A 14,884-nucleotide genomic window follows, 5' to 3' on the forward strand; every position below is an offset into this window, starting at 1 on the left:
GCCAAGTGATTTGGGTGGGTACTCTCAAGGCTAGCAAGAACTGTGACAGAACCAGGGGTGGGGTCTAGCCCCCAGATTGTGCAGGTGTGGCCCCCACTCACCCCTGTGCACTGGTTGTGAGGGGTGGAGTGAGTGGGGGCTTTGGGGAGGGCTGGGCTGGCAGGGGCTCGTTTCAGGGTTTCTTTACCCCGGTGGCTGTTCCCGAGGTCCTTTGGGATGCTCGGCGCAGACTTGCTCTAAGCATCTGAAAGGCTGGAAAACGAATGTTTCCCTGGAGCCCCGGATGGGATCCAGCCGGTCGGTGGGAGACTCCGGGGTCCGCAGAGGGGTACCGGGGGCGTTGTGTGCCCCTCCCGCCCCCGCAGCCCTCCCGGCCGTCCGTCGGGGCCGCCCCGGTGGGGGACATTGCATAACGCTTTACATAACCGGGCAGGAGGGGCGGCCCCCCCGCACCTGCCCGGGGCCGAGGGGCCCCCCCGTCCCGGGTCCCCCCGGGCGCCGGAGGGGGCGGGAGCGCAGGAGCCGCCGCAGCCGCTCAACCCCGGGGCCGGTGCTGAGGAGCCGCCGCCGGCTCCGAGCGGGGTCTGCAGCTCCCCCCCGCCCGGCGGGACCCCCGGGATGGCCTCTGGCAAAGCGGCAGGAGAGCGGCGGTGGGAGCTGGTGCGCTGGTGAGTGCGGGGGGGGCCCGGCAGACTCGGAGGGGGGAGAGCGGGAGGGGCTCAGTTCGTGAGGGGGTTTGGGCTTTAGTGTGGGGGGCGAGAGGAGCCCTCGCGGGGGAGCCCCGAGTGGGGCTGGAGGGACACGGGAGCTCGCCCCGGATCGCGGGCGCTGCAAGGGGCGCCGCGTGGTCCCGGCTGTCGGGGGGGGTCCCGGTGCGGGGGTTCCCGGCGGGGCGGCTGCTCCAGCTGGGGGGGACACGCTGGCGTGCAGGGAGAGGGCGGATCCGTGCTTGGAGGGGGATTGCTGGCATTTGGGTTCCTGTAGAGGCAGAAGAGTCGGATCCCAAAGACTTCCTGCACCCGGAAAGGTCCCTGCCCGCGCAGAAGGAAGCGTGGGAGCGGCAGCGTGCCGGGGATGCCGGGGTCCCCCCACCCGGGGGGAGTCCCCGGGACACGCGTGGGGTGCTGGGGCTGCTCTGAGCTCTGGCGTGCAGGGATGGGGCTGGGAACAGGGCGCCGGCCGTGCCCGGAGCAACCGGGACGGGCTGACATTGGGAACAAGCTTTCTCTGTGTTCTTTTATGTTGAATTGTGCAGTTTGTGACGTCCGAAGCTTGTGACTTTTGAGCAGGGCGCTGCGGCGATGCCAAGCTGTGGCTGGGTGACTCCGCGGGGACACTGATGGAAGCTCCGGGATGGGGCCCAGACTGGTCCCGGCAGCTCCGGGGCGGGATCAGAGCCTGAGCCAGGCCGGGGCTGGGTACCGGAGCCCCAGCTGAGGGTGGGAGCCCCGCAATCCCGGGCGAGTAGCCAGAGTGGGAGTCACTGAACCTTTTTTGGTTTTTTCCTCTCCCTTCCCCCCCCCCCCCCCCTTGCAGACAAGGACACTTTTTTCTTTGCACACTTAGACACAAACTGTTACAGCGGCTGCTTGGGCTGGCTGTTCTGCATCTCCACTGCCTCACCCCTCAAAGGACACCCTGGCTTCCCTGACTCTGCTCTGTGCAGGGTTATCGTATCTCAGGGCTGCAGGGAGCACTGGGACTGCACCATGCTTGGTTGCTTTTACCAAGAAAATTGGCAGGTCACTCTGTGCTTGGCATGCTCAAGAAGCCCTTCCTTTAGCTGCAGCAGGAGGTCCAGGTTCCTGTACCCCCTGCTCCACAGGACCCCTTAGTGCTGGGCTGGGCAGGGTGGGTTCAGGCGGGTGGCAGAGCCCAGCAGCAGCAAGCGGCTCATCAGGGCTGCGTGGAGCTCATGGCACTGTTTGGTGCATCCCCTTTGCCCCACCAAAGCAACGTGGCCAGATCCTTGTAGTTAATGTTGGCAATGAACCTCCTGGAGCATCCACACACAGAGGAGAGGACATGAGCTTGCCCCAGCCCTGGCTGAGGTTCATGGGCACTGCAGCTGTGTGTGCGTGAGTCTTCAGCCAGTACCATAGGGGCTTTAAATTATTAATGGCTTGCTGATGAAATTTCATGTTCAGAGAAGGGTGTGTGAAGTGCAGCTGGCTGCTGGGATGAAGGCAGGCAGCAGGATTTTATTCTAAAAGATGAGAACAACTGTGGTTACCAGGCTTTTGCTCACTTGACAGAGAATCCGTACTTCTTTAATTGAATTCATAATCATCGATTCATCACTTGAATATTACTCAATAAGCCTCAACATCTGGCCTGACATTTGAAATGGTGCTAGAAATGCATTATCTTGGCCTCAAAGCTAGTGATAGCCTAGGGACAGGGCTGGTGGTGGGGTGGAGGTGGGTGGGTACTGGGGGCAGGCTGTGCCCCAGGGTGACAGTGCTGTACCTCTGCCCCCCGGGCCTTTACAGAGGAGTATCCTGTGCTGCTTTGGAAATGTTTGCTCTTTGCTTTTTTGTACGTGGCAATTATGTGTGCTCATGGGCCTGGCCCAGGGGTTCCATGTTGGTTGGGGTCTGTACAGGGGCTACAGCTGGCAGTGGCCCCACAGATGCCCATCTGGAGGGTGCAGGGACCCCCTCTCTGGGGGTCACCCTCAAGGAATGCCCTGTCCCGGCCATGGCCACATGCCCGTGGGAGGGTTGGCTGATGGGCAGTGGGAGACAGGGATGGTGCAGGGATGCAGGCAGAGAGTCTGTAATGTCATTTTCTGCTTCCACTGAAGAACGTGGTGGTGTTGGACTCGCAGCTCCGAGTGGCACTGCCGAGCCAGCCGCTCCCTGTGTCCTGCCTCTCCCTCCCCGCAATCCAGCACTAATGAATATTTCAGTCTCTCTGGATGTTATTTTTAGGTACGTGCGAGAAGGCCGCTTTCGCATCGAGGAGAGGACACTGACGGCTTTCCAGTGGCTCTACTCACCCCACCAGCACCGCATCGTCAGCCGGGCAGACCTGGGCTCCCCCAGCAGGTAAGGGGGGCCAGTGGGTGCAGGGTTGGGGGGAGCACGGGCACATCACCTGCCAGTGCCGCTTGCTCTGTCACAAGCCCTCGTGGTTTTGACATGGGCCACCTAAGCCCAGCCTGTCTGGGAGCCCTGGCACACCTGAACATCTTGGGCTTTGCTTTAAAATAAAGTTCCAGGTGCAGTAGCTGTGCCAGGAGCTGCAAACACCATGTATGTGCCATTAGGTTTAAAGCAGTGGAAGGGACTTACTGCCTGTCCACTCAAACTTTGCTTTTAAATTCCCTGTGCTTTTGGTCAAGCAAAAACCTGTTGAGGATTCACTTTATGCATGCAGTACACTTAATATTTACTTAAAAACCAGTTGGGAGCCAGGGCCCAGCCATCAGTGATCACTGGAAAATATACGTTCTGATATTCCGATTTTGTTCAGTGCTTAAATTCTCCCCTTGGGAGCTGCATCCCAGGCATATGCCATGGCTCTCCCTGCTGATGCATATGCATCACTGTCTGTTCCCATCCTGTGTTTGATGATAAAACACCATTAACATAAAAGCCTCATGGGCCTCCAGACACAGAGAGCTCCGCGTCTGTTCTCCGGCCTGCGAAGAGCTCTGGAACATGCTGAGTTCCCGGGTGGCTGCCGCACTAAAAGCTTTTCCCTCTCCATTTCAACAGCAGTTTTGCTCCAAGAGCCCTTAAAGCCCTGAGGTATTTATCTGCCCAGAATCACATGGACAAGAACAACAGTGGGAGGGTGGCTGCAGAGGGAGGGGGTGCCCAAAAGGCTCAGCTTTCCCAGGGTAGGAAGGGCTGTGGGTGCTCTTCCTGCAGGGCAAGGCGTCTCTGGGGGTGCAGAGACCCTGGAGCAGGGTGGAGAGGGAGGGAGGTGATATCCACACCTGGAAGAGACTTCTAGGAGTGTAAGGGCCTGCTGTTCTCGGCAGGAGCCATGGCATACATGCCTGCTGCTGCCAGCTGCTTCCCGTGACGGTAATTCCTCTGTCTGCCGCTGGAGAGGCTTTCTAGAAACTGACTGTGCTGGTTATTGATTTTAACTAATTTTTGCAAATTGCTGTCAGAGTCTGGGTTAACCTCACCCCTGATGCACGTGTATCATTTGGCATGTGCAACTGAAATGCGTGTAACATCATTTATAATTAATGTTAAGTGCTGTTGGGGTTAATTTCACTAGATTAATTTGATTTCCCAATGGGGTTAATTTTAGTGGATTCTTTTGATTTCCCAGAGAGATGGGAAGTTACCCGGAGCAGTCTGGAGAGTCTGTGGGACACCAGTGGCCAGTTATGAGCAGCATCTGTCTTATGGGGATAAAATGTTTACTCAGACTGGGGCCGTCGCCCAGGGCAGCCCAAAAGCAAACTCTGGCTCGGCAGGTCCCGGGTTTGCCAGGCTCTGGCTGTGCCAGCAGGCAGGACAGCGGCCGCGGGGCACTGCTGGCCCTGCTGGGGCACAGAGCTGTTGTGAGCCGAGCCGGGCCGCCTGCGCCAGCTTCTGCTGCTTGGGATGGGAGTGAGGAGGGACCCACGTCGAGGACGCGTTGCTGCCTTTGAGCCCCTGCAGACAGGGCAGGGCAGGGTGGCAGGAGTCGGCTCTGCCCCCGCAGCCTCAGTGCCCGCGCACGCTGCGGGATCCCGGGGCCGCGGCGGCGGGCGGGGAGCGCGCACGGTTCCGCCTGGCACGGCCCGGCTCCGCACCGCCCGGCACCGCCCGGCTCCGCCCCGCCCCACCCGGCTCCGCCCCGCTCTGCACCGCCCCGCACCGCCCCGCACCGCCCCGCGCGGGGTTGGCTCCGCCACCGCGGCGGGATCCGCAGGCGGGAGCGGCAGGGACGGTGCGGGGCTGCGGCTCCATCCTCCGCGGTACGTACGTGTTCGTGGCGGGGCACGCGGGAGCCCGGGGGTCTCGGCGGAGCGCGGGCAGACCCGCAGCGGAGCTGCCCCACGGCTCTCGGCTTCTCCGGCTGCGTTCGGAGCCGCGATGGCTGTGCGGGGTTTGGGGCCGGAGCCGGCGTCGGGACCCAGAACCCGGGGGTTGTTCGGGGGCTTGGGGCCGGGGAGTGGGAGCGGGACCCGTGTGTGGGGTGACGGCGAGGTGGCTACCGGCGCTGCCCTTAAATATTGACCGTTCAAGGAGGAGTCATCCATCGGTCCGTGCGGGGCTCTGCCCGCTGTCCCCGGGAACAGCACTGGTGGGGCTCGGTGGGGTGCGGGGGGCTCGGTCCTGCCCCCCCGGGCACCTCCTTGGCTGGGGAGCCCCAGGTGTTCACACAGAAAAGGGCCGTCTGAGCCTCCCTGCGCACCCCACGCCAGTCTACTGGGATGACCCTCCCCGTCGCTGTCCCTGAGCGAGGCTGCAGCTCATCCCTGCCGGGGAAGCAGAGCAATGTCTGCTCACCAGGCTGAGCATTTCCCTTCAACCTGCTCATCCCCGAGGGCAGAGCACCGGTGTTCCCCGTGTGGAGCTCCACAGAGCCTGTGAGGGCTGTGTGAGATGTCGCCTGCGTCCCTGGTGAATGCAGGGTGTGAGATGGATCCTGCCAGGTGCTGGTGTCTTCTGCACGCTCCAGGCTCTGCTGTTTTATTTAAGACTGCTTGTTGTTTTAGTAGCAGAAGGGACATAATATCTGTCCACACGGCACGACTTATTGAGGGTTGGAATCACGCCAGAGAGTCTAAATTCAGATCCAACATGCATCGTGATTGCAGGCAGCAGGCTCGCACACACCGCGTTTCGCAGATACTGCATTCTCCCTCTGTTGCTGGTTCCTCCCACAGGGGATGATAACCACAGCAACAAAACTGCCTTTTTCTTTGCTTGTTTGTTTTATCATCCTTCCCTCCCTTCATCCCTAAGCATATCTGTATGGTGGCAGAGTTCTGGGGGCTGCTTGAAGAGTCCCTGTCCTGCTGCTGCCTGTTGTGTACCTGGTCAGATGCTCTGCGTGTTGTTAGCGGCTGCTGTGGAAACAGGAACAGGACTTCAGCAGCAACAGGAGCAGAGACATTTTTTCCAGGAGCTAAAAACAGCTCATTCTCTCCAGACCTCTTTGCAACCTCATGGGGGTAGATGAATCCCTGCTTCAAGTTAACATCTGTCTCCAAGTTGGACGCCAAAACAGAAAGACTGTGTCTTGACTCTGATTTGAATCTAGCCTGGCTCTTGCAAAAACGACCCAAAATGGTGGAAAAAATATAGGTGATGTTGACAAGAGGTACTGGGATTTGGAAAAGCTCAAGTCCAAGCCCTGTGTGCCTTGTTTGCAACATTCAGAGGGAACCATGTGTTTGGCCTTGAACCCGAGCCCCGGCTGCTGAGGTCTGACCCTGCACCAGCACAGCTTGGCCTCGGGCAGCCGCAGCATCCCTGCCTGTTGCCAAGGCTGGGGTGCAGGGCAGGGGTGGCTGGAGGAGCAGCCCCTGGCAGAAGAAGGTGTGAGGGTGCACAGGAGGTCAGTGAGCCCAGTGCCCTGCTGCTGCAGGCACCATAGCATCACAGAATGGTTTGGGTCGAAGGGACCTTAAAGAGCATCCAGTTCTAACCCCCCTGCCATGGACAGGGACATCTTCCACTAGATTTTGCTGTCTCGTGTAATGTCTTCACAAACATGCTAAGCCTCAGTTAAGTTTTTGGGGTTTTTTTGTTCCTTTACTTCTGTTATTAGGAAACTGTTCCAGAGACTGTTTGTATTGAAGATTAGAAACCTCCTAATTTCCAGTCAAAGCTTGTTCAGGACTCTCTCATTCCCATGCTTTCCTCCCGCCCCCATGTTTTTCCAGCCCTGATTTTTAGTTTAAGCTGTTCTTTTTCTGTCTCTCCATAATTTCTTCATTGGCTGCAGTCACCCTCCCCCACTCCATCCTGCCCCCGTATTTGTCGTGCAAATTGGGCCAAATGCTCCCTGGTTCCCGGTGCTGCTGCCAGTGCCAGCCTGCCACCGGGAATGCGGTGGTTGCCCAAAGCATCCTTCCTCCACCCGGGCAAGCAGGCGCTGAGCTCCCCCTGCAGTGGGGACCCTGGGCTGTGGTGTGGGATGCGCAGTGGATGTGCAGGTAGCCATGGTGACAGTGCCCAGGGACGTGGCAGCTGCTGGCCTGCCTGCAGCAGGGATGCCCCTGGCACAGCGAGGAGCAGTGGGAGCAGCGATGCTGCCCTGTCTCTGGATCATCCTGAGCAAGGCACCCATGTGGAGGCACAGAGCAACCTTCCTGCTGGATACTGGGGAGGCACAGTGCATGTGGATGCAGGTCTCTGCTGCTCTCCTGAAGCATCCTCCCTTGGGCTCCACTTGCTTGAGGAGTGGATGGCTGGAAGAGGTGGGGAAAACAGGCACAGAAAATTTGTGTGCTTGAACAGGCTTTTCCTAGATAGAGCCTCTGCAGAGAATTTCATGCCCTCACTGGCAAGGGAGGGCTCTAAAATGGATGGACTTGAGAAAACAAATGACTCTGTATGTTAAATTCACAATGGGCAGAGAAGAATTCAATGAGCCTGTATGATGAGTTTCTACATGTGGGGCTGTGATGAGGCACGATCTGTGTCCCTCTGCAGCAAAGAGCTGGGTCATGTGATGCTGAGAGAAACCAGCGGGGTTTTGGGGGGCACAGGCCAGTGCTGGGGTGTGGCTCAGCTGGCACCTGTTGCTTTCCTGGGTTCCCTCCTCCGTGCTGTGGTCCCAGTGTGTGGGGACCTCCTCTGTACTGGGTGCTCCCCAGGCTGCTGGGAATGCTGGTGGTGCCACACCTGGGTGGGTGTACCCTCTGTACCACTGTCTGAGAAGTGGTGTTTTTCAGGTTGAGTGGTGGCTTCCTCCAGGATTTGTTTTTCAGCTGTTTCCATAGAACTGAGCAGGAGGGATCAGATCGCTTTGGACGTAGGGATGAGTCCATGAGATGTCAGTGGTTCCTCAAGAATGTGGAAGAGGAGCTGGAGTGTGGTTTGCAGTGTGGGCTGTGCACAACCTTGGTCTCAGGAAGGTCTATATAGCAGCTGTCCTCGGCTTTCCTGCCCTTCAGCTGAAGCTCTCCTCTCGGGTGGCACACAGTGTCCCCTCCCAAGCGTGGTGGCTGAGGGAGCCCTGTGATGGCCAGTGAGTGCTGCTGACCTGATGCTGTTGAGTGGCAAAGAGCCGCCTCTGAGAGCAAGCTGGGGTTTGTGGGAAGCTGCATTTAAGACATTGAGTTACTCTTTTCACTTTAGCAGCACCATAAAGGGGAGAAAATAGCATTAAAAATATTCCATGGACTGAGTCAGAGTTAATTTGGACACTGTTCTCCTTTGCTCTGATGATGTGCACAATGTGTTCTTCCTGCCAGGACAAAATCTAATATTTCTGGGTGCCCACAACCTTCCTTAGAGTCATAATAGCAAGCTGAATGCCCTCAAAGTGCCGCAGGTGATATTAAAGCACTAATGATGAAATCAGTCTCTTAGCCCAGTAACAAAAAGGATTATGCTGCCCTTCCTGGGCACCATCCTGCTCTGAGGTGTTACCAGCAGTGTGGCAGCCCATACCCAGTGTTCCCAGTGGGCTGAGGCTGTTCACTGGGTTGGGTCGGAGTGATGGGATCCTGGTTCTGGCAGAGGTCCCTGAGAGATGTTAATTTAGACTGAGGTAGATGGTACTGAGGAGCTGTCCTTCCCCAGGGCTTTTGTTCCCTAGTTTTGGCTGCTCGGTTATGATTTGGCTGTGCCTGCTCTGAAAGGGGGAAGGGTTGTTTTCCCTTTTGTTTTTGAGCCCAACTGTGTGAAATACCTCGGGGGGAAGAGGGGAAGTGAGAAAATGTCATTGCAGAGACTATTTCTGGATGCACTCCCATGCAGGCAAGGTGGTGCTGGGCAGGTGGTGCTGTGGTACCCAGGAGCAAGGGATGATGTGGTTCCTGGGAGCAAGGGAGACTGGTGGCCTCGGAGGAGCTGGGGTTGGGTTCTTGGTGTATTTTTAACCTTTGCCTGGTACAAATGTAGTTTATCACCTGTATCTGTGGTGGCTGACATGGCCCTGGGGGGCTGCCAGACATGTGGGGATGGGGAGCAGGCTTCCACCCTTCCCTGGGCACTGGTGTGGGGTGAGGTGGGTTTCCGTGGGGGCTGCCCCACACTCTCCTGGGCAGCAGAAAAGGGAGATGTGTTCCTATGGCCGTGCCAGAGTCCTGCCCTCCTGCGCTCCAAAATCCTGGGAGAGGTGTGTGATTACTCTGTAATTTAGCACAGATGAGACATGAGAAAGAGCTGTTGGAGTGATTCTGACCTGCTGACTGTGGTGACCTCCTAGCAAAGGGGAGTTGGGCCCTGCCTTGCTGTGTGTGTCCCCGTCACCTTCCCTGCTTCCATGTCACCTCCAGCAGCCACGAGTTCACACGGGGCTGAAGTGGCAGAACAAGATGTAGTAGCTGGTGCTGATGGTGCTGCAAGGGGAAAGGTCTAAATGGAGAGCTGGCTGTTTCTCTGTGACTCTCCAAGTTGTTCCCGATGTAGTGCCAGCTAAGGTCAGAGCTTCCCACAGCTGCTGTCACTCCCTGTCCCACACCTCTGTGTGCAGGGCTGCACTGAAGAGGATGTGTTGGGTGTTATTCCCTTGTGTGGCAGAGCCTGGCTGTGCAGGAAGCTCTCTGCTTTTATTTTCAGGCATTTTAATTGTGAGCAGCTCAGTAGAGCTGGGCAGAAATCAGCTGGGTTGAGTGTAAGGAATATGAGACCTGGGGGAAGATGAAGCGAGAGAATAACGTCACACAGTGCTGTTGATGCAGAGCTTTGACAAGGATCATGCAGGCCAGGAGCAAACGTGCTCCAAGCAAATGTCTGTTCCAGATGCTTCGTGGTACCTGAATTATGGCTGCAAAGCCTGCAGCCTGTTTTTTTTTTTTTTTTTTTTAATAACGTCCTTAAGAGCTCTAAAATGCAAAGAATTTCCATCCTTTCATCCCTTTAAGGCTGTGGGCAGAAAAGTAGGAGTTGAAATAGCTGGATTTCAATCCAAGTTTTTTCCCTGGAGTTGAGTGATTTCTCTCTTCAACTCCCTATACTGTCCCCCTCCCCCCCCCCTCCGCCCCTTTCTTTCACACATCAGACAAAATGCAAATGTCTCTCAATTTACAGCTTTTGGGTGCTTGGATGAGAGCATTGGGCTACAGCTGCCTTAGACCCCGGAGCCAGCACTGCCTGGAGTGTCGGGCTGAGGGGATGCTGTATGTCTGCACCAGACCTTGGTTTGGATCACCAGGGTGGGAGGTGAGTGTTCTGTAGCTGATCTGGTCAGACCTTGCAGTCAGAGGCTGTCACTGGCCTTTGAGCTGCTGCAGCTCTGGGATGTGAGCTCTGGGCTCCTGGATCCCGTGGGCACAGGGGATGATGTGCGGGGAGCAGCTCCCCCCTCCTGGCTGCGGTGCCAGGCTGCACTCCAGGGTCACTCTGTGGCCTCAGGAAAGCTCCCCCTGCCCCTTGATTGCTGAGGGGTGCTCAGGGTTCCCACCGTTCCTTTTTGACTGGTGGAGGGTGATCTCCCAGTGTAGCCCAGCCCTGAGTGGGTGCAGGTGGGCACTCTTGGCTGGTTTGGGGAAGTGGAAGTTGTGGGGACACCTGGGCACCATGCCCACCCCTGGAGCTTGGCTCATCTCCCCACAGCTCTGCTGTGACCCGCAGTGCCCAAAGCCTGGTGCAGGGAACAGTTTCTGTTTTCTTGGGATTTGAGATGGATGGGAGCTCATACCCAGCTAGAGGTCAGCATTTCCATTTCCATGGGATTTCTGAAGCCTGGCTGTTAAAGGATGGAGGGGGTTGTGTGGTGGTCAGGCTGTAGATGCCACTTCAGCTTTACAGAGCTGCTGGGGAACCAGAGGAAGGAACATGTGTGCTGCAGGCAGCTGTGTGGGAGCTGGTGGGAGATGGCTCGCTGGGCTCTAGGGCAGTGGGATCTGTTTGCTATGAGAGATGAGATGATGGGGTTTTTGCTTACTGAGGTTTGATGCCTTTAGTAGGATGTCCCTGGAGGGGCACTGGAGGGGCAGGTGGAGGTTCCCCTGCCAGGGAACCAGCCTTGGGCTGTGACTGCAGCCCTACCATTTCAGGGACAGAGGAAGAGGCAGACCATGGTGCTGCCACCAGGACCCTCTGGATTGGGCCTTGGTGGCTGGGGCAGCCCAGGGCATGATGTCTGTGGGCAACACATGTCCACGGCTCAGCCCCGGTGCCCACACAGCAGCTCCTGCCATTAGGAGAAATACGATATTTGCAGTGAGGTTGCGAAAAGCCTGTGGCCACGGAAAGGAAAGGAAATGACTTTTGTGGTGTTGGTGTGTGCATGTGTGCATGCGCTGCTGTGCTGGGGGCGGCTGACCAGGAGGTGCCGGGGTCCCCCCGCCCCAGCACAGCTCCCTCCCAGCAGGAAGTGCCGCTGTGGCTGTGCCCTGCAGGGCTGGCACAGAGTGCCACTGCCCCATAACCACTGCCCCGTGGCCGAGCACTGAGCCACCACCATGTTCCAGAGGAAGCGCAGCGTCTCCTTCGGCGGCTACGGCTGGTGAGTGCCTTCCCTGTCCCTCCCCGCCTCACTTCTGGGAGCCATGTGAGGAGCTTTTCTTCCCTCTGAGGCTTCAGAGGAGGAAGCACCACGCGCTGCAGTACGTGGTGGCTCTGCCCTCATAGCAGAGCCTTTCCCACAACCCAGTGCCAACAGGAGTGTGTGGCTGTTGGGAAGGACCTTCTTCCCTCTGTGCCGGCGGGAAGCCCAGCACAGCTTCAACACAGCAGACCTCCCTGGGAGCTCATGGTGGGCTCCTGTGGGCACGTCACCTGCAAGAGCTTCTATGCCCCTGCACCTTTCTCTTGCTGCTCTGTCTGTCCTCAGCAGAGCACCACGGCTCTCACCTGCACCCTGAGTTCAGTGGGCCTGTTTGCTCCTGTCCCTTCCCTCCAAGAGGTGTTGATCTGTAGGGAAATAGTTAAGAAAATGCACTGTTCTCCCTCTGCCCTCTCTCCAGGTCCCCTCTCCGAGGTGTTTTATGCCCATTCCAGGTCTGTGCTGTGTGACTGTGATCAGGCCCAGTCAGTGACACTGTAATGGTGTTGGGTGTTTGGGGCAGAAGGTTGCTCTGCCCCCTCTCTGTTCTGCAACAGCTGTAGGGACCAGGACTGGGCAATGGCAGCTCCAAGGCTTTGAGGGAAAATGTGGTGCTGTGGGCTTGGAGCTGCTTGAGACCCGCTGGGGGAAATGCTGAGTAACTGTGAGGGCTGTGGGGGGCAGCCAGCACACCGAGGCTTTGGGCAGAGTTCCCTGGGATGGAGCACACGCCTCGCTGAAACCAAGTGAGCTGCCTTGGCTGGATTGTGGGTTTTTTACATACAGAGGGGAAGGAAGCACTTGGATAAACTTCTGTACAAATAAGTTTTGTGAAATGTGGGCTCAATTTGAGGTGGACAAATCGCAGCTCTTGGACAGCTCTGCCCCACAGTCTCTGTCAGGGGCAGTGGCTTTGGGGCTCTGAGTGCACTGGGGGATCCCGGGGGCATCCTGGGAGCTCCTGCTGCGGTGGAGCTGAGCCGTGAGCCCCCCTTGGCAGAGGTGTTCAGGGGCCAACTGGGCTTTGCTCTGTTGTTTTTCTGCTGTGCTTTGGCAGTTGCAGGAAAAAGACAACTGCAAGCTGGAGAACCGCTCAGGAAAATGTGGTCTGCCGGCTGGTGGGAGGGGGGGCCGTGTCGGCTGCAGAGGGGCTGCACTGGCTGTTGGTTGCTGTGCTGGCTGGGCTGTGCCACCATCACAGTCAGGGCTGGGGGAACAGGGCATGGGCTTTCCTCTAGACACCAGTGTCGGTGTCTGCGTGGTGAGAGATACAGGCGGGGAGCGCGGGGGAGGAGCCCCATCATCCGTGTGCTGCGGGGGGAGCTCCCGAGGGGTCGGTGCGCATCTTCCTGGGTCCCTGGGGAAGACGCTCCCGTGCGCGGCCAGGAAAACCTTTCCTTGGGCGTTTACGGGAAAAGAAGGGACCTGCTACAGCCCTGTCCCTGCACCTGCATCTTCTCACGGTCCCGGCCGACCCACCCTTCCTGTGGGGCCGCGTGTGAGGTGTCCGGGCACACCCAGCCGCCGCTCGCTGTGGCTGCACTTGCTATTTCCAACCTCTGCTGGGCTGGAAATTTTGTTTTTTTCTCTCTACCGGCTGCATCTGCTGCTGGCGAGGTCCTGGAGCAGCGTGCTTGTCTTGGGGGGCAGACGTGGTGCCCCCACATTGACTGTAGGGATGCACATGGCGAGCAAAGCCACTGTGAGTGCTGCCCTGGGACTGGTGCTGCCCTGGGACTGGTGCTGCCCTGGGACTGGTGCTGCCCTGGGACTGGTGCTGCCCAGGGCTGTGGAGCCCCAGGGCTGTACCAGAGCACGGGCATGGGGTGCTTCACTTTGCCTCCTTGGCAGCAGGGCAGGGCAGACAAACTGCTCTCACAGTCATAGTGCCACTGCGGTTTCCCAAGCAGAGGAGTTTCTTTCCTGTGTGTTTCTTTTTTTTGTTGTTTTGACTTTTTTTTCTTTCTTCTCTCTCTGAGGCCAAATAACGACTGTTTTTCCTTCCCGTGGCTCCGGATGGAGCTACTCGTGCAGCCTCCACTCGGGCACAGGTCCCACAGGTCCCACCCACTCCCCCTGGGCTCCTTTGCACCTACCACCAAGTCTGGGAACAGCTCTGCCACCCAGCATTCTCTGATGTTCAACCTGATTTAATGATCAACAAGATCTGGGCAGGCTTGTTAGGTATTAAGTGACAAAAGCAGGTGCCCCGGGTCTATTTTTAGGAGCAGCAGTGTGCTGGCTCTTCAGGGCAGAGCATGTTTGGGGAAGTGCCTGGAATGGAGTTTCTGTGGCCGTGGGGTTTTGTGAGTGCAATGATGGTGCAAGAGAGGGACCCTGGGAGGGGTGATGGTGCCTCTGCCCTGGTCCCTGTCAGGCTCAGCCTGTGGCACGGCGTGCTGGGGACCTGGGACCTGGCCCTGTCACCCGCGGGTGCAGCCACCTCGTGACAGCAGAGCCCAGCTGGGGGTGGTGAAGGTAAAGCTGTGAGCAGAGGGGAAGCTGTATTGCTGTGGCTGTGCTGTGTCCTCTGTGATCACAGCACGAAACAAGAGGGGGTTGGGGGTGCTCTTTTTGCTGTTTGATCTTTTTTGAGATGTGGAACTGATTCCATGTGGCAGATAACAGAGCATTTGCAATGACTGCCAAAAGACATTGTTTTGCATTTTGAGACATTACTATGATTTGCATTAATTAATATTAATATGACTCTAACTATAATGATTCTGTGGAGATGGGCACTCATTAATGGTGCCAAGGAAATGAGTGAATGAACTGGGGCTCCTGATTCCATGTGAGCCATCTGGGGCTGGGACCAATGTGGCTACTCTGTATTCTGTCTGCCCAGGGAGGGTGACGTTTGTGGGGTTTGGTGGGATCTTCCCAGCATGTCAGGGCTCTCACAGGTCTATCATGTGCAAATACATGTTTTATGGGAGCTGTGCTTTGGAGATAGTCAGGACATGGGTGATGTCCTCCTTTGCTGCCCAGCTCACCCACCTCTGCCTTTCCAGGTGGGGAGGCAGCAGTTCTGCACTGGTTACCAACAGGAAAGAACTGGGGGGGTTTTGTCTTGCTTGCTGCCAGGCTTCACTTTGGGTTAAATTTTGGCTGAATTTGTTTTCTGATGAAGTCATTCTGTGGTGATTGTCATGTCAGCCAGAGCACTGGCCCCTCTGAAGTAGATGCTGAGGTTGTGTTTGGCAGGAGACCCCAGTACCTGACCCCTCCCGCTACACCTGCAGCCCCTGTGCCCGCACTA

The 14,884-nt window shown here is 57.4% G+C and overlaps 1 protein-coding gene across 11 annotated transcripts in view; it reads left to right on the forward strand.

Moving 5' to 3' along the window:
* Positions 1–506: 506 nt before the first annotated feature.
* RAP1GAP2 (RAP1 GTPase activating protein 2) overlaps positions 507–14,884 on the forward strand; it is a 57,720-nt gene continuing 43,342 nt past the window's right edge. For 3 of the 11 annotated variants that reach the window (XM_064678193.1, XM_064678191.1, XM_064678190.1), the window contains exons 1-2: positions 542–668; positions 2,934–3,050. In XM_064678193.1, coding sequence (XP_064534263.1) covers positions 619–668; positions 2,934–3,050 — 167 coding nt within the window. In that variant the 5' untranslated portion in view covers positions 542–618. Of the gene's footprint in view, positions 669–2,933; positions 3,051–4,842; positions 4,928–10,239; positions 10,296–11,521; positions 11,584–13,866; positions 13,929–14,884 lie in introns of those variants that run through there. The other 8 variants (XM_064678202.1, XM_064678204.1, XM_064678196.1 and 5 more) reach the window with 6 other exon arrangements.

The sequence above is a fragment of the Pseudopipra pipra genome, chromosome 21 (assembly GCF_036250125.1).
Source record: "Pseudopipra pipra isolate bDixPip1 chromosome 21, bDixPip1.hap1, whole genome shotgun sequence".
In the NCBI taxonomy this organism is placed as follows: Eukaryota; Metazoa; Chordata; class Aves; order Passeriformes; family Pipridae; genus Pseudopipra; species Pseudopipra pipra.